The 27,373-nt window shown below is 40.9% G+C and overlaps 1 protein-coding gene across 1 annotated transcript; it reads right to left on the minus strand.

The window, feature by feature from the left end:
* Positions 1–843: 843 nt before the first annotated feature.
* GPR137B (G protein-coupled receptor 137B) lies at positions 844–26,114 on the minus strand. Its single transcript, XM_077782120.2, has 7 exons — positions 25,511–26,114; positions 16,890–16,939; positions 11,859–12,081; positions 7,929–8,082; positions 5,877–6,001; positions 2,996–3,120; positions 844–1,439 (listed from the first exon to the last, which is right to left on the minus strand). The coding sequence occupies exons 1-7, from the start codon at positions 25,877–25,879 to the stop codon at positions 1,328–1,330; spliced, it is 1,158 nt and encodes a 385-aa protein (XP_077638246.2). The 5' UTR covers positions 25,880–26,114; the 3' UTR covers positions 844–1,327.
* Positions 26,115–27,373: the final 1,259 nt, after the last annotated feature.

Consider the following 27,373-nt stretch of genomic DNA (forward strand, 5'->3'; position numbering starts at 1 on the left):
CCATCCCTTCTTTTTTTATCCTGTATATTCTCTGTGAAATGTACACAAGAATTTTCAACTACTTGTACTTCCTGAAGTCTAGCATGAAGAAAACATGAGGCCCATCCACCATTTGGGTATGCTGTAGTACACCTCAAAATGGAGTACTTCTATAGAAGTAAAGATTACTGGAAGTAGTGTGCTTTCCTCCTGAGGATATGTGGATTGAGTTACAGTATTTGTTCCACGTTGGTAAGGAGAAAGATGCTGGGGATGCAGAGTTCTTTACTGCTGAGAACTGGGCGTAATAAGAAGACCTGAAGTAGAGTCAGGGTTCCTGTTTGCCTTAGATTAGTAATAATTACTTTTAGGTTTACTCTCTGCGACGTCACATCCTGGAATAGTATTTATCCACCATTTCTCCCCAGAGCTCACTACATTTATCCCTGAAGATACAAGGCTGAAGCACAACTTTTCTGGCTTGTTTTGCAGAAAGGCACTTTTGAGATTCAGGTTCTATAAACAAGTCTGTACTGTTATATGTATCCCTCTCCCTGGTGAGGTATTTGACTTGACTTAGTCTTCAATATAATATATGTAGATCTGATTGGTGGGTATAATTGCATAACTTTAATTTTTCAAGCATACAAATTTTCAGCTTGTTTTGCAGTTCACAGTGCTCCAGTTGGAGCAGATGCCAATATCTACTCTTTTGAGACTGTCCCTAAAGCTGCTGAGAAGATATACTTTTCTTAATTTCTTAGAAGAACACAGGGTACAGATAACTTCTAGCCTCCAACTGTCACACCACACTTAGTAAGCAGTGATATCCAAAGAGTAAATTGTACTCTGAGAACATAGCAATAACTTGAAAAGACAGTATTTAATTAGGTTGATATTTTTTTCTTACAGGCTTTTATGTGCACATAAAAATTGCAACTGTCATGCATTTGAAAAATCTATTCACGTGTTTACAGTATAATGATAATATATTTCTAACAATACACAGTGTAAAAATAAAAATACTTAGAAAATAATTATGCCATTTCACTTCATGAAATCTGCTCTTTTAAAATGAGCATAAAAATGATTAAATTATACCTTCTAACAACTCTATTCAAAGCCAAAATACCATGGCTTAGAACAAGGTATTAATCGGAACAGTCTTCAAAGTTTAAATCATTAGCTTATACTTCTCCTTGAACTATGAAAAGCTCATGGCAAGGTTCTTCATTTATGTGTGCATAGGAAAATTTCTAAAAACCAAAATGTGAAGAAAAGTTGCTAAGCTTTTTTGTAACATTGGTTTTAATATTGGAATGTCCTAGAATGCTGTAGTTGATTGAAGTTAAATAGGGCTTGGCCGGTCTGTGTCCAGTGCTGGATCTTGTTGGAGGGATCCTATGTAAGCCATGAAGCTGTTGTTCTGATGGCTCCAGTCATAATAGTCTGGAGAGAAACTTGGAAAGAAAATAGAAGAATTAGTGACTGGCAGAATGGTTCTTTAAGCACCTAGTTAGAGAACATAGGGAAAATGCAATCATGTAGAGGTTGTTTTCCTGCTGAAGTGCAAAAATAAAATAAACCTCCAACCCAAGGGGTACAGGCAGCTACTTATTTTTCTGATCTATCAATTATTTTGGCCCAAGTGTTCATTATCATTATCCTGGTTATCTTAGTTCACTAAAGACCCTCCCTTTTCTGATTTGCTGTTCCAGAAGGTGTTGGAAAATCCCAGAAATGGTGCTGCTCATCCCTGCCACGTCCTGTCTCTGCAAGGGCCTGTCAGAGATCTAAACCTCCCGTGTCTGTGTCCCAGAGCCCAGGACATGGTTTGCAGCTCTGCCACGCTGTCTTTTCTCCCACGAGCAGCATGACACTGCATATGGCTGGTTTGGCTTCCACTGGGAGCTGTGCATGTGTTACCAGTGTGGCTGGTTCCCTGATGGCTCAGTATGGAAGAGAAGGTGCCTCTGGTTCTAGGATGGGATACCAGGCTGGCTCAAAACCACCTCCAGCATCCTTCATGGGCTTAGTTCCTATGTGAAAAACTAATTAATGTAGGAATTGAATGACTGGTAACTGTAAATAGTGAGTGTGCAACTTTACTGAGCCATGGTCTGGGCTCACAGTGACTCACTCCACTGTCTCACCTGAATGAGTGACAAGAACTAAATCTGGGTTATGTTAACTACAATTGGCAACTCAGCCAGCATCTTGAGTGGTTACATTAATCAATTCACGTCATAGTGTAGCTACAGCCACAGCAAAGGGATAACACAACTGAGATTCCTTTCAGGGCAGGATGGAGTCCTGTCAGTGCCTTTCCTTCTCTGAATTGGGTGCTACCATTTCTCATGTGAACTGCTCCTTCCTGGACCAGAATCCTTACCGAAACCACACAGCTGTGCAGAGAAGACAGAATTTTTGTGCCAGTTCTGGGTTGTGTGGGATTTCAGCAGTTTGGTAGATTTTTCTAAGCTTTCAGCATGTGGGAAAGCAGATGCTCCCTTCATTTCAGGTCACCCTCAAGATACTTAGCCATGTCACAGGGCAACCTAAGTTGAAAGCCTTCTTGCTACAACTGTCACAAGTTGCTGCCTGTGCTGTCCAACTTTTCCCTGCTCTGCCTGAGTTGGGAGAGAGCTGTTTTTCCAGGCAGTCTTGCCCTCACACCTGAATGAGTAAATGGAATTTCTGAAGCCACTCTTGGAAGAAATAGAGGATGAAACAAAGTTCTGACCTGAGTTTTTCAATGAGCAGTACATTGGTACAATTCTTAAATTATGTAACATTTTTCATTCTTGTGTCTTTATAGTGTCTATGGGGCCCTTGGATCCCCAGTCACTCAGTGCTGCCTTTCCACCTCAGCTTCCCCTTTTGCTTCCCCTCACCCTGCTGGGATTTATGCAGCAATTGGAGCTAGACAATTCACATCCATCTTCTGTGGTGTGTCAGAGTTCCTCCTCCTCCAGTTTCTGTTTTGGGCAGCAAGAAGTTCACTCTTGTATCTCACCTGCCCTGTGGCCCCTGTGGTGCAATATTCCAGGCTAGATCATCGTCACTGTCGTATCTGCGGGGATTGTCAAAGAAGTAAGACCTGGGACTGAAGCCGTGGCTTGGGACCATTCCTGCATTGGCCTGAGGGAAAGGAAACCTCAGTCAGTATTTATTTGCAACATATATCAAACAGCTGTTTGTCAATTGCCTGGTGCCTGACTTCCAGAAGTTGCTGCCAACTTGCTGCATGGTTTCCAAAATAAAACATGCAATTTTGCTTTTTCTGAAGACAACAGAAATAATTTTGCATTTATTGTTCATCTCTACCAGCATAGTGATATTGATATCAACAGCTTTTATTTGTCCTTATTTCTTAGCTAACACCTGACCTTCTTCTGAAGCCACCAGTCTGCATTCAACCTTTCTGCTGAATTCCTGTCCATCCAGGGCACTCCATGCTTTTAGCCACCTGACAGGAAGCGAGCAGTAGGAAGCAGCCAAGGAGCTGAAGGAAACATCTAAAGAAATTTGATTTTTAACTCCTACTTTGCTAACACTCCCTCGTGGTGCCTTATCTCCCTTACCACAGAAACTGATCATATTGAAGCTTGGCATCCTGCTTAGTGAACCCACATCTGAAAAGTCCCTTAGGCCCTCACCAAGCAATTTCAGTATCTAATCTATAGTGCTATGAGGGTCAAATCCTGAGGTCAGGTCCTTTGACAAACAGGGACATATGACTCTTTCATTTACAAAGCATTTTCACTGTATTTCCCTGTGAATCAAAACAGAAAACATACAAGGTGCAAGAAATAATTTTGATTCCAGAAACAGTGTAGACATCTAAGAACCTGCTGAGCACTGATCCACTGCTCCCATTCCCAGGCAAGAGGGGCTCACTGTGCCTGTGGATAAGTAGGATGACATCTTCTCTCTGGCCTTAAAAAGGAGAGAAGTTTGATCTCCCCCTTCATTTTATGTGTTAAATAACTTCGACAAAGATGAAAGGAGGATTAAGTGCATTCTGTCATGCCCCCCTTTTCCAACATTTGTCTGGTTAAAGGTATGGCAAGGCAAAGGGCCACATGGTGATGTAACCCTGTGTCAGCACCAGAGCCAGCAGCTCATTCCAGGCAATAATCACTTGAGGAAAGGAGTTTCATATTTGAGCAATGCTGAATGCAGGATGACTGCCTCTACTCAAACTTTTTGATTCTGAAGTCCCAAATGAACCATGAAACCAAATAACTATTTCTCAGGATTCTTTATTAAAAATAAATAATATTTTTAATTTTTACCTAATCAGACTTGTTATGGTTTTGTTTATTTAAAGGAGAGAACTTTAATTCTAACCCCATGCTTTCTGGCCAAGTAGCAGCCTACTGAATGCATTAGCCTAAAATCCTGCGGCCCTTGGTCTCCCTCTTGTGGCAACATTACACTGAAGTTCAGTTTTCTCTTGCTACAGTCTATTCCTTTTTTGTTCAGTTCTACTTATTCCTGGTCTTCCTCTAAATAATTGTCCTATGTGAGAAAAAAAAAAATATATATGACCTAACCTATATGACAGATAATGTTTACCCTAAAAAAGGTATTAATAAAAGAAGTGATATCACTGATTGCCTCTTCTGAATTGTGTCTTTATGGAGATTTAAAGCTTTCTGCAAATCACAATGCAAAAATATGTTATACATGTTACTGCCATGCTCTTGTGGGAGAATACTGCCAGTCTGACTCCATTTGAGCTCTTGTTTGGTTAGGATTCCAAGGCTTCATGAGATCAGCTTTTCGAAATCAGTTATTAAATCACTTCCATTATTTTCATTCTCTGTCAACCTCCCCCACACTATCCAGACTTGGCCATCAGGTCTAGCCTTACTAAGCCCACTTTAAATGAAATGAGATCTCTCTGTGGTCACTTTTTAGATGAGCAGGACCTCTGGCTGGTACATAAAAACATTTCTTCTCTTTGCACTAGTCCTGGTTAACTCCTAAGTAGGAGTGAGGCTGAGATAGTTTTGGTCATGGACACTGGGATCCATGGGGTTTCTTAGTCCAATGTCAGGTATTACTTCCTTTTTCATCTTGGCTTTATCATTGTCTCTGAAATTTGTATATGAGGATAAAACCCATCACCTTGTCTAGAAAGTTATTCTGTTATTTTGCTTCTCTCTTGGTAATGAGAATGGTAAATACTTGTGTATTTACCATTTACATCCCTTTTAAGTAATATTAGCTTTGGTTTCATTTGGCCTACAGAAACAGACATTACCTCAGTAATCCTAGTGAGGGCTGGTATTTCCTCTGTGCCTGTCAACCAGTTAACCTGGAGACATTGCCTACAGCTATTAAAAAATGCTTCTCTATCTATTAACTACCTAGATATTAAGGACATTTACCAGGAATTCTCCTTACAACTCACATCTTAAACTTTGGTCTTCTGAAATAGCCAACAAGTCAGCAAGTGCTTATTATGGCCACTGGTCTTTGACTTGGAAAAATTCAATCTATTATTTCACAACCCTGTTAGCACACAACCATTTTCACTGCTATGTGATGAAAGATGCCAAGTTTGGATAACAAACTCCTTTTCCTCCAATTCTAATAAAGTGCTGTATTATCTCAAAGGGAAGTTGTCCCTACCCTTAAGAAAGTTCCTGATTATTAAGATAAACTGCCTGAGAAACACCTGGCCTTTCTTTCTGGATAAACCTGATGAGTTTCTTTCAAGAGGAGTTATCATAAAGAAGTGAAAAGTTTTGGTTGCTTTTATTCTGCCGAAGACCCATTGAAAAAGAGAAGTCAGAATATAAAGAAGCAAAAGATCCCTCAGCAGCTGAGCCCTTCAGACCTGCCTGGACATTACACTAGCAAATACACCAACAGAGTCCACTTACTAGATCTTTTGTAGGGTTTCGGACACGGAAGAAATACACAACCAAGGAAGTAGGCAGGAGCTCCCAGATGAAAAGGATCACTCCAAACACTATGTAACCTGCATCTCCCAGCTGGCATTTCAGATCTGCCTGTTGAAAAGTAAAAGAGTAAAGCATTTGAAAATAAAGATGGCAGCTCATTTGAAGGTGCAGGAGGCAATGCCAGAAATTCCATTCTGTAGAGCCAGATCAACCTGGCTAATGATTAAAGGCATACTAAAAAAATCAATATGTTATCTTGAGTATATGATTTCCCTTTCCTCCTCCTGCTATCTTCAGAAATATCAGTTTAATGCAGGGGTCTTCCCAGCTTAAAAGCCTGGCAAGCAATCACTTGATGAAGTGATCAAATTCAGGTAATGCAAAACTAGATTTCCAGTCCCTTTCCTGCTGGGAATAATTGTAAAGGAACAGTCAACAGTCAAGGACATTTCTTTTAAAAATGAAAATACCTTGTGTCTGCTCAAATTGATGCACATTCTAAGGTTGAATAACCTTGCTAGCACTGCAGCACTAGCTGTGATCTTCTCTCTAGATCTCCACCATTGCTCATAGCTACAGAGGGCAAATCCTCACCTTTCATATGTTTTGCACAGAAGAGAAAAGGCTGTTTCTGATTGGTGACCTGAGGCAATACTACAGTACATTTATTGGGCTGTAATTTTAAAAGTGTCTTTTGAGTCTGTTACCAAATTGAGTACCCCACCTTTTAGTTCCAGGCCCTTTACATGTAGTTCAAATAACTAACCCCCAAATCCATGCAACCCTAATGTCATAAGCCAGAATAGATATTCCAAAAATGTAGTAATAATTCGGGGGCTAAAAAACATTCCAGTGAGCTCCCAGTGAAAAACCTCTGCCTCCAGAGGGCAAACAGGACCATACCAGCCCCTGTTACTCCAGACTGTAGGAGTCAGAGCACAAGTTGTCCCCCTGCAAGGGATCAGCAAAAGCAGCAACAACTCCTCAGGAAACAAGAGTGAAATAATTTGATTCAGGAGAAAGTCAGAGCCCAGTGCCCTTTTGCCTAAATCTGTGTGCTCTAATTCCACTGGCAACACCTGCAGTCTTCTCTGCACTGCAGCAGGGTTGATTAAAGGTCTCTTGACAGACCCTACTCAACTAACTCATAACAAGGCCCTCAGGGCAATCATATCGTACTATTTACCTACTTCTTAATTAGAGTTTTACCTACTACTCAACAGAAATTTGTTAATGGCTGCAGGTTTGCTTGGTCACCTGGGCAATACAAGGTCCTTACATGGCTGGGAATGCTGCTTTGGGTCTGCAGGTGCTTGCAGATTGCAGGGGAGACATGGGATTTTGAGGCCAAAAAAAAGATGCTCATGATCCAGACCCAGGCCAGAGCTGGAAAAATACTGGGACTTAAATACATTCTTCAAAGAAAAGAAAGGAGCTAGATGCTGAAATTTATTAGAATTCAACAAAGAATCCCTTGCTATTTCCTTTAGAGTTTTCATTACTGTTAGTTTTTGGTGTAAATTGTCAATTGCAATTAAAGGTTGGGAAAAGTCATAGCCTTATTCTCAAACAACAGAAATTATCATGCTAATTCCAGAATTAAAGTAAATAACCCCATGGCCCAGGATAGCAGGGGAAGATGTTATGATGTCTTAGAACTGAGAATTTCAGTGGAATCAAGTACTATTTTTCTGCTTCTTTAAGTAAAATACATTGTTCATAATGGCAAAATACCTGCCTGTTTTAAGAAAAGGTACTTTTTATTTTGACAATAAAGTCAAGGTAAATAAAAGATTGATTTTTAAAAATTATTTGTCTTGTGGTTACTATTTTTTTTCAGCACAGAACTGAAGTTTTTATCCTTATGCCCCAAATTATCAGAAATTTGTATTCCTGGAGCAAAACAATCTTAGTGCATTAAAAAAAAGAAAAAAATAGGGTTTGAATATAATTATTCCTCTTGTGATAGCATTTAGGAAGTCAATCATCAGCTAGAGAATGAGGTTTTCTCATTAACCAATATTTTCATACTTGCCTGATCTGACACGTTGTACCAATCATAATCAAAAGAGTTGACTTTCTTGGTTTGGGAAAACGATAAGATGAACAAGTTGTAACAGGCTCGTGAGGTATAAAGTAGTATAACAGTCACTCCTATGCTTGTCACCTGACAGACAGATGAGCCCTGGAAGAGATTTAAGCACAGGTTGTTATTCATAAGGGAAGCTGAGAACAACTTTGCTTTGCATGGACTTTGAGAGTTGTCATGATACTCTGTGTCATGTGATTGAATTTTTGTCTTTCCTTCTTTGGCCAGTGTTGGCCTATTTTATGTATATTCCTGTATTTTATCAGCACAGTGGTTTCCAGGCAATGGTAGCAGTTCCAGCCTTTACCAAGATGGGCTGTGACTAATTTTTACATTTTATTGAACAAGTGCTATTTTCAGAGCAGAGAAAACACCCAAGACCCACACTTGGTGTGAGGTGGAGCAACAGAATTCAGCCTTCAGCTCTGCATTAGCTGCAGAGCATCCTGTATCAGATGCTGACTAGCATGATGCAACCTTGCATCTTTTTACAACTGCTTGCTTTGCACCAATTTCACAAGTACAGAGCAGGTCATAACAGTCAGCACTTAAAAACAGCACAGACAGGAACAGAACATCCTGCCTTAGCTAATGTCAACACAGAGGAGACAAAGTGGAAGCACAGCCTATGGGCAGAGGGACCATGGCAGGACAGCTTGGGCACAAGAGGAGAAATGAGACTGCAAGTATGAAATTGCAACAGTTCCTAAGCCCAAGAGAGAAAATTGGACAAAGCAGGAGAAAGTGCCTGATCCAGTGAGAGGAGTAAATACCTGACCACTATGTCAAGTGGGCAGGGTGACTGTAGGGGCTGAGACACCAGCACAGGAGCTGCAGCAGGAAGGAAGCACGGAAGGAAGGAATCCAGGAGCCATAGCTGCAGGGATCTGCATGAGTCTGATCAGAGAGGCAGGCATATGTACAAAAATGGGACTGGCTTTGAAAGGAACTCAAAGTAAAATCTTTGTAGTTGGCTCTGGAATAGTGCTTTGCATAGCCAGAGGAGGAAAGATGGGTTAAAGTGTGCTGTGTGCATTTAGAGGTAATTTGCCTTGCAGTAATTTGCTTCTCTAGGCCTGCCCTCTGCCTCTCCTGGCAGAGACCCACACCACTGCTTTCTCTGGGTCCCTTGTCTGAAGATCATCTCATTTCAGTACTGCAACATAGAAGTGGCCTATAAATCAAAATCCTTCAGCTTGTCAAATCACTGACTAAGTTAACTGTTTAAGGTAGCAGCATGCTGAAGATAAGCCAGACAGAGAAATATTAATGTCCCCTTTTACATTTGCATATTCTTATATATATTCCTATAAATAATGAGAATGTGTTTTAAAAGACTTAATACATTACAACTTAGCTAGGGAAAAGGGTTAAAAAGTGTTTCCTATTACTCTATAGGATGTTCTTTAAAGAAATATTGTTAGATTTATATCTTTGGACACATTCAGTGGTCAAGGAGCTGGGTGGTATCACATAAGCATGCAGTGTTTATTATAAAATCAGTGAATATATTTTGTATCTATAAATAATGAAACAGGGCTTTCAAAAGCTCTTATATTTGCAGAAGACAGTTAAATCTTGAGTTATCAGTTTAACCAATAACATAGTGCTGTTGCCACAACAAATCCTTTAAAAATTTAAGGTTCAACTTCTATTTAGAAAACCTTATCACAGAATCCTCTTTTACATTTACTTAATCAGATGAAATAAGTATATTTCCTGTTTAATCAAATCTGGCCATGCTGCACAACAACTAAAAGTTCAGGGCTGAATAGAAGATTTAAAAACACAACTCAGTTTTGTTTCTTCCAAGCCTGTCATTTGCTGACCAAAGGGCACTGGCAATGGATTATTTTTATTAGTAAGAAAAGTTTATCTGGTGCTGCAAATCACAGGGGCATAAATCTCTGTAACAAATCAGTGTTAACCTAAAGGAAGTTTTGGTTCTGTTTTAGTTTGGTTTTGGTTTTGTTCTGTTTTCTCCTTCTGCAGGAAACCAAATTTTCTTTACTCCAAACTATTTCACAAAACCCAAAGAATCTCTAACAGATTCTTTACTGCAGACAGGAAAGGACAGAGCACTCAGGTGATGGAAGTTTGAATGTGGAAATGGGAGTTAAAGAGCCATTTGCTCCTCTTTTCTGCTGACCTGAAACAGGAGCTCCTCTGAGGACTTCCAGTTGAGTTTGACTGCATATACTTTAGGGGTCCAGATGACTGCAACTAGCAGTGAATAAAACATCCTGGTTTATCTGCTATTGTTATGCCAAAAAACTATCTAGAGAAGAAAAATCCATTCTCTGCTGTGATATGACAGAAATAGGGTTGGAGATAATGCATGCTCTGTGGTGCATGTAGGTACGCAGCAGTACTGGCAGCCTTTTATTTGCATCTCCCATTTGCTGGCATATATCTCCTGACCACTTGTGAGAACACATTCGTCTCCATGAGCTGGCATGGGGAACCATCGTGGTGCTCTGTGCCAGGGCTGTGCCAGCACCAAGGAGGTGCACAGCCCTGCCCTTAGGTCCTGACTTGGGCCAGTTCTGTGGTGGGACACCCTGCCACCTTGGGGCTCCCCTTCTTTTCTGCAGGGGCCTATGACTGAAAAACAATTTCTCTGGATTTATTTTCACTGCTGCCTTCTCCCTTCACTAACCCACTAAGTGTATTTGAAGCATTTGAAGTGTATGGAAGCAAAACCAGGACACTTCTATCTGCTTTTTTGCATTTGGTGGGATGGAAGTTTGTTAAATCTCTACGCATTTAACTATTAACTGTTAAAGAATGACAGCAATGTAGGGAAATCTATACAGGGAAATACCAACCCCGTTCTGCCCTTTGCTTCTGCTATCTGCAATCTGTAAATGCCACTGAGCTGGGGTATGGTATGTGCCAGTCAGCAGCTTCTCTCTGCTCTCTCCCTCTCGGTTTCCATGGCAGCACCACTGACTTGTTAGTATTGAAGGAGAACAGAGAAGTGCCTAGCAAACATTTCCTCTTCAAAGTATTTCCTGCTTGCTGGTATTGCCACAGCTTTCACCACTGCCTGCTATGGATCTGGCTTCAATTCCTGAGTAGCTGCAGTGTCTTGGCTCACTCCTGTCATGGCTGTAGGTTATGGCCTGGTGAATAGTGGTGTTTCCAGGCTGTTATAAGCTGGAATTCAGAGGCATTGACTGCACTGGTATTTTCAGAGCCTGGCTGTTCACTAAACCAATGTTATTCTGTGGGAAGGCAGGCAAGCTTGTTTTCAGCAGGCTTTTTAAAATACTCCTTGAGGTCCTCTTCACTTATGCTCACTGGGGAAGGCAGACTGAGGAGCTGGGTCAATAAAACTGCAGGGCCAATAGCCAACAGCGTGGGTGAGCAGCACTGGAGCCCTGGTAGACTCCTGAAATCCAGGAATTCAGGGCATGGTGGCTTGGTGACTTCCCCTGAGACTACTTTAGCCCTTCTGCTGTGTCTACTCTGCCAGCCACAGTGCTTTGAAACTCTGACCCTCAGCCACAGACATGGAAGCAGTGTGTGTGAGCTGAGGGAATAAGATGCAGACTTTCCAGTCTCCTGCACTGGTTTAAAAGGTCCTGTGGCAGGGAAAAGCAGCTTCCCTCTTGGCCTGTCTCTCTCACATAGATGAAAGGAACCAAAAAGTTACACAAAACCTGCCTCAAAAACACATATTTGGGATCACTGGTTTTAACCAAAAGCTCTCTTGCTGCCATTTAATATTTAATTCATGTACTGAACATGATGGCCAGCCAAGTGCAGGCTGTGAAATTTAAGGCCTCCAGCTCTAGACTTTTTGGCTTTGCCTTGCACTGCCCTTGTATCTCAGAAGGTACTTGAAAAGAACTGAAAATGTACCTTACCTTGGACTCCAAGTAAATGTTGGCTAAAGACATCTTGGAGATCTTATACAGGCAGATGGAGAGTGAAACAGCGCACAGCACAAACAATGTGTCATTAATTGCCACCCGGACAGAGACAATGATTTTTCTCTCTGAATTCTGTGTCCTCACCAATACTGCACAGGTTAAATTCACCAAGAGGAAGAGGAGACTTATGAAAAGAGAAGCCAGGTAGAGGGGCAACCTGGGAGAGTGAGAAGAAAACAGTTTTAGCAACATTGTTCAGCAAGTGTCAATTATGAGATGGAAGTTGCACTCTGGGAAATGTAATATGCCTGTGTTGGGCTGCCACAGCTGACAGAGTAACCAGCTGCCTGAGCCAAAATCAAAGTGCTCCAGATTGCTGAAGAGATTAACCTAGCACATTTCAAACCTGTTTTTACAGTTACACAACAAGCTGTAAGTAAAGAAACTAATATCAAGCAGCAAAACATGGAAGACTGCAGCAGAAATTGAAAAGCACAGTTCTCAAAACTACTTTAAACCACACTTTTCGATCGTGCACTTCATACACAGCACAAACCCTCTGCCTACTCACTCCCAGATAAAACCTCTGCCTGGAATGGATTGGTTTTGACCCTGGTTTTAATATACCACCACTAAAAGCATCACTGACTGTTAATGTTTGTCATCAGATATCAAATTAGGGAAGTGTCTAACAGCAGGAAAAATCTCCAGGTTCCCTAGCTTCCATCTCTGTTTCTTTTCCTAAACAATTTGGTCATGGTCAACCTCTTGAAAGAAACATCAAGAAATTTAACTATGCATATTGATTCTGGGTTGGCATCTTGCTGTCTAGACCAGGAAAAAGGTGTGTTTACACAACCACAGAAGTAGACCTCGAGCCAAAATGTGGCAGACAGAAGCCCAGGAGTTGGATGGTTTTTATCCATATGGCTCTTTTCCAGCCTAGCCAGCACTCATACCTACAATATAAGCATACCATGTAATCAAGGTATTACATGGTATGTAATTTTTAATTTATTACTGCTTGTAATTCCTCCTTATGCCTACACAAACATGTGGGACTTTCCATTAAAAAAAAAAAAAAAGCACATGTTTCTATTTCAAGAATTTGCTTAGTTCATTATCATTGCTGACCAAGGAAATTACTGATAAGATTCATAATCTGCAGTCACTAAACAAGAGGTTTTGGCCACAGCTTTTCATGCCTGTTGGGAACTTTGAATTTGGCTGACAACAAACATACAGACTGTCCCTGAGGAATCCGGTTCCAATTGTTTAACAATACTTTACCCAGTGGGGACTTTTTCCTTTCACACATTCATATTCTTTTGGGTTAGCATCAATGCAGCTACAAAGCTGAAGCACAGCTGGCTTCATTTCAGAGGACAGGAAAGGAGGAGATACACCTCTGAGATATTTTAACTGTGTTCCAGGGAGAACTGAAAGCCTAAAAGCTTGTGAATCAATGCCTTTCTTTCCAGCTATATCTGGCAGTGAGCAAGGATGCTGTTTTTTCCTTGCCAGGCACGGAAATTCCCTCTCAGCAGGAAGATTGTGCTCATTCTTAACTTCCCAGGGCAGGGCTCTGTTTCTAGGATAAGCAGCTGGAGGTAGTTCCTTTAAACCTCATAGTCTAATGCTGGAAGCACTGCACTCCTGAAGCTCCTCTCTTGCACAGTTTCCTCTGTAATGGTGGTACATTTACAGCTTTTATTAGTATCTCAGAAGTCTTTATATAGTGGTCACGTGTCTCCCTTCCCTTCCCCTCCCCTCCCAAATCCAATCTCTAGTCCCCTTGTTGGGGGCTTATGAGGAAGGGCATATTCTTCCACCTGCCTTGCTTGTGGGACTGTAAGTGCATGCCCTGCTCTTGCTCACCTTAGGCAGAAGAAGCTTCTGCTGCAGCACAGCCTGCATGCTGGCATGCAGCATCAAGCTGGCTTGCAACCAGCGAGGCGGAGAGGCTTCCAGGCCAGGCTCCTCCTCTGCAGACTTTAGCAAAAAAATACAAAAAAATCCCGGCACTTTCACACACTTGTGCCCACACAATCCCATATGTGCTAGGGTGAGCTGTCATGGCCAGTCAGTTGTGCAGCTCTTCACATGATGATATTCCAGCCCCCTTATTAACATGATGTGGCTGAGGAAATGGTTGCCTGATTTGCAATGCAATAGAAGCATTGTTGTTGAATTTATGGAAAAACCCTGATAGAGATGCAGGCTGTCCCTCTAAGGGAAGGGTTTTAGGGTCTCAGCAGATTAAAGACAGAAAGTATCTTTACAATTCAACTACAAGAGCACCTACAAGGCATGAAGAAGCATATGGAGTTTTACAGAAAACAGAAAAGCAGGGCAGGAGAGGTGCTTCCAGATTGCACAAGTGAAAGTTCAAAGGCCTATTGTGCCTAATCCCCACTTTGGGACTAGTTTTTAAAGGAGCCTTGTGTAATCTGGTTTGACTGGGGAAGACACATGCCAGGCTGTTCTGTTCTTTCTGTGTCAGGCTGAATGCACTCATAAGTTTTGCTTTGAACTGAAAATAAAACCTCAGATAAATGAAGTGAGATTTGCCTTGTTTAACAAGAAAATCTGTTTGAAATGACTGTATTTTGTATGCAGTGTCTGTGTCTGAGGCTTGTGTGTAACAAGACATGCACACACAGCACAGTAAGCTTCATCCAAACCTGGTGACATATGAAATCCCCAAGTCCAGGGAGAATGGCAGAAGGACTGTTTAAATATGAAAATTGGGCTGGCAAAAGCTTCACCTTGAGCTCTTGTACTAATATTATGAAGGCTGATCTGAATAAAGTTTGCTTAAGATTCTGGATCCCAAATAGGATTTCTAGATTTTTTTTTTTTTTTTTTTTTTTGGTATCTGAAATGATTCTGACTTTTGAGACCTGTGTCAGTACACAGACAGAAGTCCTGCCTCTCAGTTGCCCCATTTATGTTGCCATCATCTGTAGCAAAAATGGCAATACCAGGCAATAAGGTCTCACACTTATTAAAGAAAATGGGAGGGAAAAAATGGAGGGGAAAAAATCAAAAGGTGGACATTCAGTAATGAAGAAAAAATCAGCTTCAGTAAGTGCAGATTCCAGACCTGTCTGTAGGCCTTGCATTTTCCATCATTTACCTCTCCTTCAGGATCTGAACAACCTGATCTAATGAAAGATGCCCCTGCCCATGGGACATGGGTTGGATTAGATGATCTTTAAAGGTCCTTTCCAACTGAAGCCACTATGTAAGTCTGTGTTCTTTCACTAGCTTGTTACAATTAATTCGTCTGTAGTTATGCACATATTACATCAATTGCCCTGTGTAAGATAGGAAACGAGGTCAGCTTTATTAATACAATCCTTTGAGACAGACTAACTACACTCTGGTTAGTTAATCTCACAATGCTGAGATCTAGATGTTAAAATAAAATATAACTGAAATCTCTTACCAACAGAGCTGAACAAGAAAGAAAAGTCTAGGCCAGACCCAAGAGTGATTTGCATTAGAAATCCAGTGGGGAAGAGTCGGGGTGGACATGGTACTGTCCATGAGGAAGGTAGTCTGTCCATGAGTAATTCTAGCTGAAGTATATTTGCATTTAGGAATACAAATGCTCCAAGAGCTACATGCAGGTTGCTAATACAGTCACTTCATAGGCATTGACTAAGTATCACGAGCTCCCTGTGCTTCAAGAAAGACATTTTCAAGCAGCGTTTGGGAATAAAGCCTTGCCACAAGCATCAGTAACAGATGAGGTTCAAAGCTTCTAGCTCTCACCTCTAAAGCCACGCAGGAACCTGTCCAAAGACAGCCCTCCACCACCCTGTGGAGGTGGTCTTTGTCTCTCCTGCCTGTGTGCCCCATCAGGAGCAGGCACATCTGCTCTGGGGAACCTGCCTGGGGTGTGCTCTGCTTGTCTGCCAGCCCACACTTCTGGATTTTTTTGCCACAGGAGCCAGAGTGCAAAAGGGAGGTTCAAAGCTGCAGTTCAACCTGGAGTCCTTATTCCTGAGTCAGCCACCACACTCTGCATTTCCCATGCCCTCCTCAGCCCACCTCAAGCCTGCTCTCACTGTACTGCCCTTATACCAAATATGGTTCCCAAAGCACTTGGTAAAGATGATTGCCCCACAAGCTGTATGAAAAAACAGTAGGATAACAAATTTCTAGAGCAAGGACAGTGATAATATTTGCCCCGTTGATACAGTACTATGTTCTCCTAACAGTCAGCAAGCAAGTCAGATTGCCATTTAAATGATTTGGTTTTCCTATCCTGAATTCATATTGTAAATTGTTTCTTTAGAATGGAGACAACATCTCTCTCTCTCCACCTTCTATACAGCATTGACCAACTGAGGCTTTTAAGCCCTGTCACAATGAATATTAATTTATTGAGCTCTTCCTGAGCTTTCTGGACATTACTACCCTTTGGGGTTCTTTCAAATACATCCTGACAGCTTCTCCTCTACAACAAGATGCCAAATTAATCTCTCCACCTAAATGAAAATCTACCATAACCTTAACTCTGTGGAGTCAGGGGAAGTTATCTGTAAGCTCCCAAACACATCACAAAATTGAATCCATTCTCCCTAGCTCTTTCCCTTCACATCTTGTCCATCATCTTCCCAAAACTTTTAAGTCTTCTATTACACTGACCTCACAGGTTAAAACATACCCACTCCCACTCATTCCTTTCAAAAAAACCAAAACATCACTCTACTTCTTCAGCACTGAATCTGAATTTACCTAGTAATACAAATGTTAAGAACAAATGAACAAATCCCTAATATGGGTGTTTTCCACTCGCATTTTAAATACTTGCTTTTGAAATATGTGACTGTCTAAAAATGATCCCTGTGTTGGGACAGGTCATAGGAAGAAGGTGGCTTCAGAACCATCATCATAGAACACTGGTATACAAATATGAATAGCTGAAATATAAGCATCACAAATTAGAAAATATGTTTCTCAAACAACACGGCTGCTCTTCCCTCCCACATTGAATGTTTGTATAGTTCTTACCTGTATTTCAGTAGCTCTGGGGAATATTTTGACTTAGCTTTGAAAATCACCTGCAAAACAAAAAATATTGCATCAAACATAGCATACATGTCAGCAAAGAAAGACACTGTGAGTCACAGCAATTCTGTCTCACAGGCCACGAGATATGTCATGACAGGTTTCATTACATAACGGATTTGCATGGATTGCTTACCCATGGCAGGCAAGCTCTAAGCAAAGTACTAGAGCCACTCACCAGGTGATCAGATGCACTTGTATACAAGCTGTCTACATTATTATTTTCACTTACTCTGGTTTAGGAATATGGTCCTTTATACCAGTATTAATAAAAGGATCAATGCCAGCATAACCATAGAGGGAAATTATTGTAGGCTTTTACATGACCTGACAATATGTCTCTCACACAGACAAGCTCACACCAGGCGAAATGTTCCCATGAAGAACCCATCATAATACCCTGGCCTGAAATTAGATATATACTTTCACATTCATGTTGCATTGCCAAAAAGATGCCATTGAGAGCCAAACCCATTATTTTACTTTGAGGTATTGTTTGGCTTTTGCTGGCTGTCTCTTCACTGTACAACAATATGTGCTTTTACAGAGAGATAGCTCAGGCCCACCAGTTAGCTTGCTGTGCCAGAAAAGATAAAATACTGACAAGTATTCTGTAATATAGGTGTCATCAGTCACAGTTGTTTAACCACCATCAGAAATTATACAAAAATATATTACCATATTTTGTTGTATCTTATTTATTTAAAAAAAATCACTTGAAACTATCATGGCTTTTTTATAAGCTAACATTGTCTCCAAACAAACTTAGTATCCAAATGAAACAACAAAGCACACTGGTTACAAGTATTATAAAAACCTCATGATGTATGACTTATTCTGGGTTGTTTCCCAGTCATTTTCTCCTCAAGTTATGCTATCTTATCCATTTACCTTGGTTTTGCATGCCCTTTAGTAATGTTTGCATAATATTTGCTATGATTATTATGCTTTCCCAAGGAAATGGGACTTAAATGATCACAATGTGACTGTAGACATGTGTCCGCCTGTCACCCTCTTTATCTGGCCTTTACTAATCTTAAAATACTTCAGAAAACTGATGGGAAAAATGTTTGAAGTATCAAAGACATGGTTCTTTATCACCTTCCTAAAAATTAATGACTCAAAGGAAAAAATGAACTCTAAAAATGTATCTAATATATGTCCTCTGTGAGGAGAAGCCTACATAATGATTCTACACATCACCCAATAGAAGAGAGTCTGCATAGCAAAATATTGTAAGAAATTCTTCAGTTATGGGAACAACTGAAAGTCAATTATAAGGCATAGATCTGGAGAAAATCAGGCTCAACTTGTTCCAGATCTCCTGGAACAACTTGTCATTTAACTCCTATTCACCATAAACAGCTGCCTTGACATGGAAATTATTTTTGTGATACATCAGCTTGCTTAGCAGTAGCTGAAGCAGCAGAGAACACTGAGTTTTTCAGCAAACTGAGAATAAAAATTGAAAACTTGGGGGAAAAAAAAAATCTGTAAAAATATTCTGCAACCATTGATACTGTTTGCAAATAGATAGCATCTCTGATGGTATCACTTATTGAAGAGTTTTGTGATTCATTCTCCAAATTCCTGGATCATGAAATTTCACAGGAGTTCAGGAAGAAGATTTAGGTTGTTTTATTTACTTGCTTTTTGAAAGGAAAGGTACAAGGGGCTTGCAAATGCTCTGCATTTCTGCTGTGCATAGAGAGTAGCTGTCACCTTCAGAGAAGGGATGAGGTCCAAGATACTTCCCAGATACTTTTTGTACAAGATTTATTGCCTACTCTGCTTATTCTGGAAGGAAGGGAGGAAGCAGATTCCTGACCTCAATGAAACTAAACTAGTAATCCTTATCTCTAGGGTCATTCCACAGTCCTCACCTACTCCAAGTAGCACTTACACACATTGTACCATTAATTCTGACACCTTTCAGGAGCTCCACTGAAGAGAAGAGTTCAGAGCCTCTGCAAAGAACTTCACAAGTCAAGCAATTTCCAGTGGGCAACGAGTTTTTCCTGGTTTCACAAAACCTAGCAAATATCAAATTCCTAAATATAATCTCCAGTGGTTCCCCAAAAATTATCTAATCATCCCTCTTAAGTCACAAAGTACTGTCACATAAACCAACCCAAGACCACTGCCAAGCAGAATCAAAAATCTCCATGGATAACTTAGGTAAAACTAAATGTGATCCTGCTGCTGCAGATCCAACAGGATCTCCAGATTCAAGATCACCAGAACAGCTGTTACTGTGGTTCTGCATTTGGTGAACCTGTCCCAGGGGATACATATTCTGAAATTTTCAGAGCAAAATGACCATCAAGACAGAAAATAAATACTGTATCAAAAAAAAAAAAAAAAAAATAAAAAGAAGAAAGAGAGAGAAAAAGATGCTATATAGAATGTAAGATACACTTAATTCACTGCTAGGCAGCCAGATTGTGCCATTTTTGATGAAACACTTACGGGGCTTTAGTTTATGAGTAGCCCTGCTGGAAGCAATGGGATTGTCATGAAATAAAGGGTTGTTCAGTGGTTCAGTGGGAGTAAGGATGACAGGAGCTGATCTCAATATACCTTACATACGTGGGTGCAGCATTTTGCTTTTAGCATTTAGCTCAAGAGTCTGATTGCTCAATGGCCCCTCCTCGCAGCAGTGTTGAGAAAGCTTCCAGTCAATATCTGAGTCATCTAAGCAAGTCTTCCAGCAAACCAGAGCAAACCAGATTATTCCTAAGAATAGACTAAACAGCAAACAGAGAGCAGGCTGTTTTAAAAAGATCTTTCAGAGAGGCCCAAGATGAACATGGAAAACACAGTGAAAGTCCTTGCTAATTTTCTTATGTTTAAATGGTTACTTTTTAGTCTTAAAAGTATTTCCCCTTCTGCTTGTTCTTTGAAGGAGAAATATCCTGTTTTGACTCTCTGTTTCTGCCAAAGGGTTGGAAACCTCAAATGAGATTCTCACACCCCCTCCTCCACTCCCCTGAGGTATATGTCTGGCATATAAAATTGCAGCAGTTTAAAAGGACTCCAAAAATCTCTTCACACAGCCAGAGGAAATTCCCATTGCAGGAACTGATGTAAACAGCTGACCTTAGAGACATTTTACCAGGCCCCAAGAGTGTGTATGGCATGGGACCCATCAGCAGCTTGGCTGCAGACAGCTCCGGAGAGCTGCTGGGCAGCAGAGCAGGCAGACAGGGCCAGGCTGTTGTAGCTGATGGGGGTTCCAGCTGATCAGGAACCACTTTGGCTCTATAAGTAACAGTGAAACAGCTGTCAAAGCCAAGACAGATATTCCCAAAGCAAAAGAAAAAAATCTCCCTGGAGCAATTTTTGTGTCCATGCTCTGATTTAGCTGAAGTGATGACTGGCACAAACTCCTGTTGTACCTCTTGTGCTAGCTGATCAATTCACTTTTACAGGAGCTACAGTTCAGGTTACCAAAAAGCTTCAGATTTGTGGTAAATACTGCCATATGTCTCAAGTTGGCCCTCTGCACAGGAATGAAATTCAGCTTTATTTACCACTTCTCACTTCAAAAACCCTATTAGAACCATAGAATGCACTTTTCCTTCCCAGTTCCTTTCATGACAGTCCCTCTCTTCCTCTGTCATACTCCATGCAAACTTCCCTTTGAAACCTGAAAATAATGCCACAATCTCATCAGCAGCACATGTATCTTTCTTCAGCTGTGTATCTTTCAGTCCCAGGCCCACCTTCCCCTTTCTCTCTTTCTTCCATGTTCATTCTTTTATTTGGATCAGATTTCCCAAATCGGGCAAGTTTTCCCTCTACTCTCTAAATTCTACACAGCCTGTAAGGCCTACAGACATGAGCAATGTGACCCAGTACCACACTCAGTCTTCCACATATTGGTAAAAATAGTCCTAAAAGGACAGGGATGATTGTGGGGGCTGACAGCCACAGTAAACTTTCAAGAGTAGCTTTCCTATCAAATTATTTTCTAAGTCAAATGACCTCATCCTTCATGTCAGATGCTGACAGCCAGCCAATCTGTAAATGCTATTTGTCTTCTGTAGATACAATAGTAAGGGCAACATTTTACAGCAAACATATTTCCCAGTGCTTTACCATATGTAATTAGACTCCTGTGTAGTTCTATATATATCTAAAGCTTGTTTTAAATTATTAATAAGCTTTGTAATATATAATTTATTAATTTATGATAAAAATTCTCCAAAATAAAAAGCCCTCTCTGTTCTCTCATTGGTGAGAACTTTTGAAATGCTATCATCAGTAATTAGAGAATGGGAAATTTTCTTAATTCTCCTCCCAGAGCTACCATTTACTCTGGTTCCACTGAAATACATGAAAACTTTCTGAAAGCCTTGTGCTGTTTTTACCTTGCCCTGCCAGGCATGGCCAGCTCCCCTCAAAACTGTCTTACTTTGTACAACTTCTCTTCATTTGAAAGTCCCCGATTTTATCAGCACTGCCTGGGAGGCAGGGTAAGTTTCTCAATCCAAATGCCAAAGAAAAGGGAAGATGATTAGGGAGGAGGAAGGAGAGGTAAAATCTGCTACCAGCTTTCTCCACCCATACTGTCTCACAGCTCTTTAGCTCAGCACTACTTTCTCTTGATCCTGGAGAAGTTCCCAACCTAATGACAAAACCTAGAGCCCACCCAACTGTTTCTTTGCCTGGCCACAAGGGAGGCCTGGGATTTTCAGGGAATTTATAGCTCATGATCTTTGGCCCTGACTTTGAGCCTGTAACCCTCCATCCTAGCCTCTCTCCTGCTTCATTTATGTTCTGTTCCCCAGAGAAATGTAAAGCCTGAGCAAACAGCACAAAGTGAAGCAAGTCTTTCTCTGCCCACCCGTTAAATGCACGGGAAAAGGCAACTTATTTTATTTCCCAGAGCCTCTTTACTCTTTGACCCACAGCACTAACTGTAAAGCCTGAGGACTCATCTCAGTGTCCCCTTGTCAGGGACAGGGAAGATTTGAGAGAGCAGGACATAAATAAAAGAGTACCCAAATCCTGAAATCCTCACTTTCTTCATTAGCCTGGGATGCCTCACTTGGGATCCTCCACTTATTCCCCTTTAAAGTGGAAAATATGTTATTTATCCGAAAATAAAACACTGAAAGCTGAATGTGTGAGGCAAATATCTGTATGGGATTTTTGGTCTCTGGAGGTGGAAATGCACTTTGGCTCCCTATCTGGTGGATCAGTCTTGGAACAATGCTGTTACATGCTGGTGTTGTACTACTCTTTTACAAAAGTGACACTGGATCTCATCCTCATTTGAGAATTATTTTAATGATTTCCAAGTAGGCAGAGGGCACCCCCTCCTGAGAGGGTAGATCATATTATTTTTCTTTAGAAGGGAATGAATACAGACATAGAATTAATAAATCCTAATACATTTACTTATTCAAATAAAAATTATATCTATTTTCTCCAGTATGGGGTCTCTGAGAGTAACTAATATTCTCTAAGCCTTGTCTGCAGCACCCTTTCTACTTGCTATAAGTAGGGCATTACAGCTGTATCAAAGGACCCTGAACTTGGCTCTTAAGCCAAAGATCCTGTTCTGAGTCAAAACTATTTTGATTCTAACTTCTCTTTTGTTCATAGTTCCTCTGCTTTAAATCTGCCCCAACACATTAGAGGTTCTTCTGCTGCAGCTGCTGATGCTCAAGTCTGGGGACAAAACTCTGCTGTGCTGATGTCATCAGGGCTTATTTGTCTTGCTACACATAAAACACAGCTGAAATTCCCTATGGCTTTGGGATACCTATTAAAAAAGAGAATAGTTGTGGCTAACTTTCTGTCAAGTTCAAAGGTGCTTGTTATTCAAAAAATGCCCTTGGGCACTTGCCAAATGAGGTTTTTTGTTTTACCACGAGGATTTGCAATATTTTTTAACCACTTTTTTTCCTCTCACATCTACATTTAAAAGTTTTCCTAGCAGTGCCACATTTAGGAATGGTGGGCGCCGTACAGAAGATAATAAAAGCCTGCAAATTCCAGAGACCCACAGGATCTCTTCCAGTGCTCTGTACCCATACAGATCACTTCTTTCCCTCTAGCTAAGCGCCAGTGAAATAGCAGGGGTTTCATGCAATGAGACACAGCTGCAGACCCTTCTTGTCTGTCTTCTGGAGAATAAAAGGATAAAAGTTGTTTCTAAACAGGTCTGTGAAGTTTTAAGCCATTACTGAAAACAAAATTTTCTCTCTCCACCCCTTTCACACTAGTTCTTGCTTGCCTACTGTGGAAAGCTAGATGTACATTACATACAAGATGCTGAATTTCAAGCCAAACCACCTTTTAATGGTTAGAAGTAAAAAATTAATAACAGTGAATTAAAAATATATGCACTTATTCTGTCATACATTCGTAGAATGGCTGTGCTTGTATTTTTTAAACCTTTTTTTTCAGCTGGGGAGATATTTGAGATTAAATTTCACTGACTGCAACTAGCTCTAGAGCAAACAATACTATTCTTAAGTCTGTCTACAGTGGCCCAAGGTATTTAAAGATTATGACGCACATCACAAACTCTGAAAGTCCCTTGCAAATATTGGTTCAAAAGCCTCACAGCAGCTCTTCAAGACAGGTAACTATTCCACTCTTTTTTGGAGGGGCTCAGAGGAAGTTCAGGAGAACTCAGGATGACAAAGCAGGAATTCTGTCTCAAAGGCAGAACCAACAGCCTTAGCATTTTTTCTGTTTCCAACCACTGACTTGTACTTCCTGCACGCTACCAAACAATAATGCTAAAAATAAGTGAAAAGGACATACGTGTGCATTCTGTGTGCTGTCTTTTCAGATCTTCCTCAGACAAAAGGAATGTTACCTGCAGCACTAAGCCTCCTGAGTGCTGACACTACAGCACAGACTGCTGTGCCCCCCCATGCTCGCTCCAGCCCAGGCTTCTCTTGGCCAAGAGCCAGGATGCTGCATTCTGCCTCCAGACTTCCACAGCAGCCCCACATGCAGGTATGAGGAAAGAGTCTGACCCCAGGCTGTGACAGTCCCAGCACTGTGATGGGGTGGACTGTGTACTGATGGACATTTGACCCTGGGAAGCTGCACAGTTATCAAATGACTCTCACAATAGCTCTGGGATAAAGTGTAGGTCACCACATGCCCGACCTAGATTTGAGTAGTATTCAGATGAAAGGTTCCTGTAATCCCTTAATATATCTCACAAGTACCAGGGAGTGGAGCAGGGTGAGTTAGCAGTCATTTCAGACACTGAATCCATGAAACCTAACCTAAGCACAAAACTGGGTATGTGGTTCTAAATATTTGATACCCTCTACAACTCAAGTGATCTCCTTACAGCTGTCATTGCTGCTTTTCTAGCCTCTAGGATAGCAGCTCTTGCATGCAGTTTGATGTCTTCAGTCAGGCTGTTCAGAATTTATAAGGCCTGTCATCACTACAGAGCACTGTTAAACACCATGGGGACTACAGAAGCACCAGCCCCAGGCACTGAGCTGCCTCCAAGTAGGGCACACAGCAACACCCAAAGCATCCTGAGCACTGTCTGGTGTGCTCCAGGGCTAGCTGAGGCTCTCCTGACCAACTGCTCCTGCACTGGGAAAGTGGACTTTGATCAGGGCCACATGAGTGCAGTCTTGGCATCCTGCTCCAGGCACTACAGTGGGATTGAGGAGGTAAACAATTCAGTCTCTGCCCTCCTGCAAGTTTCCTGTGAGATCTTAGGCAAGCCTAGCAGCCTTTCTTTGTCTCAGCATGCCAGTATCCCATCCTTCAGCCAAGTGCAAGATACCCATGCTCACCATAAATATTTCCAAGCAATTCTAGCTGCAGCAACCTGGAGCCCTGTGCAGCTTAACTCATCTGGCTTCTTAGATGTCCATGGCACAGATACACTCTAAAGACCTCTTCCTGAAATGGAGATACTATTTCCTTTACTCCAATATACAGCTAATTTACCTTTACATCAGTGTCCTTGAAATAGAGGGTGTATCTGTGCACAACACTTAACACTTATTGAACAGAGTCAGAGCTGTTAGTAATACAGATCCTTACAGGAATTTGGGCCCACAGTAGAACTCCATCAACAGTTTCAATTGTTATACACATAATAGAAACCTCACTGAGAAACGTCAACCAGCTTAAGAAAAAACTGGGACTGGGGGTTCGTTGCTGGCAAAATCAGACATTACAATTCTGACTGCACACAGAGATCAAGTCTGGTAAGCCAGGAGGTTTTTAAAGTCCAATAACAATAATAGGACATAATAATAAAATGAAATTTTGGGTGTCCAAATTCCAAGCTCTTCTAAACATTTTTTCTCCAAACTTTCAATTATTTTTATAGTCAGTAGCCATGTTAATTGATATTCTCACAGTGATCACTTCAGGCTCTGGTTTCATTGTAACACTGATCACTTGCATATAGACCAGAAGTTAAAACACCCAAATAAACAACTGAAATTTGCTTTTTTCATTGCCAAGGTACATTTGTAAATTACATTTTTCTCATGATGCTCACATAATAAGGCTTTACCATTCAGCTAGATTTAATCATCTAAATATCTGTTGCTTACCTGTGTGAAGTAAAGATTCATCAGGGTCAGGGTGAAAAACTGGAGGCAGACTGGGAAGCAATAGAGAAGCCAGAAGATGAAGGGGCTGAGAGAATTTGCTGTGACAAAGTCTTTGAAGTAAAACGAAAAGAGCACTGTCCTAAGAGAGGCCCAAAACAGGCACAGAAACAGAAAGACAGTTTGGTAACTGAACCTCTTGTGCCTGTAGTGAAGGACCAGCCAGAGCTGGACGTAGATGAACACAAAAAGCAGTGAATAAAAAACAGTATATACAATGGTCAGGCCCAGCTTCACATACGGAGGGACAGCTGGCGTCAGGGTCGGCGGAAGGGTGTCATTTTTCAGTGGGTCCCACTCAGGGGCCTCCATTTGATATCGGGAATCGTCAGAATTATTTAAGTTTGGCTGCCGCTGTTGCCTCCTCCTTCTCCTTTCATCTTCCTACAGCATAGGAATCAAGAAAATGAAAGAAAACAAGCTGCACTTCCTCTTTGGCAGCTCACTGTGGGCTGGTAGCACATGATCACAATTCAGAATGATTCATTAGGACTGCCTTTGTCAGCAATTGGCAGGGAACAGCTCAGAAAGCTGCTCTTTGCTGATGTCTCTGCACAAATCTTTACCATCCTTAAGAAACAAAGAAATCCACCAGCCCCTTAACGGTTTACTGCTAATTTTTTTCCAAAGGAGAATTAGCTGGATTTTAACTTACTTAAGTAATGTTCTATTTTCTACAAGAAGCAAGTACCTGACACTTTCCCAGTGGCAGACACATAATATCTTTGTAGGATTTTTTTCTTGTATCCAGTCTAACAAGTACTTAATTTAGCTGCATTTTGTTAGAAATCATTTTAAACACCTTCAAGTACTCCTAAAACTCAAACTGCTGTATTAAGCTGCAACAGCTCAGCTTGGCATTGCAGAAACCTTTGTGTTTATATAAAGAATTACACAATTGGCACAGCAAATCTAATACGTTCTGTTTCTTCTTTTTCTTATAAGTTGCTTCATTAGAATAACAGAAAAAGTACATCAGGACTTCCAAACCTATCATATACAGGAACAAAATAAAACCTCCTAAAAATCTAAATTCACCAAAGCATACATGCAGCTACAGGTTCTTTTCTTCTTGGTTGCTTTTGTGCCATCACTCTGGAAACAGCTGAACTGACACACCTTCTCACAAGTGTGTAGATATGCCCTTGGGATGAAATCTATAAATTAATAGGTGCTATGGCAGGTTGATGGGTTTGACTCATGGGGGTGGGAACTGAGAACTGAAACTGAGTGGTTTAGACACTTGTAATGTGGTCAGAATGCTTCATATATCTCTAGGTCATGTATAGAACCATGTACCATGCAACAAGATTTTAAAGGTTACTTTGGTTGTGGCTGGAGCACTGCCATGCTTTTCTCTATCATTTATAGTAAGCTGATTGCAAGAAGTGCAATCAGTGGGAAGACCCCACATGTCTGGTGAGGAGTGAAAAAAGATTCCTGTAGTGGAAGAGTCCATGTAATGAACTAACACAGTGTACATGTTATGCAGAAACTGACATTATCAACCAAAATAATGATTCCTCTTATTAATGCCTTGCACTAAGAGGAGTTCAAAACTACTGTTTTATTTTAAAAGACAATTATTATAATTTTGCATATTGATATAAATACAATATGTAAAAATTTGGGTATCTATTTAAAAATATCTCAGCATAAACTCCATTCTGCCCCAGAAATACCCTTAAAGCTCTGAACCCTTAAAGCTCTATTCCGAAACCCAAGGTTAGGTACCAAAATTTAAGCAGTTTGATTTTCAAAGTGCTGAATAAACTCAGGTCCCATTGACTGCAAAAGGATTTGTGG

Source organism: Lonchura striata, chromosome 3 (assembly GCF_050655825.1).
Source record: "Lonchura striata isolate lonStrDom1 chromosome 3, ASM5065582v1, whole genome shotgun sequence".
NCBI classification, from domain to species: Eukaryota; Metazoa; Chordata; class Aves; order Passeriformes; family Estrildidae; genus Lonchura; species Lonchura striata.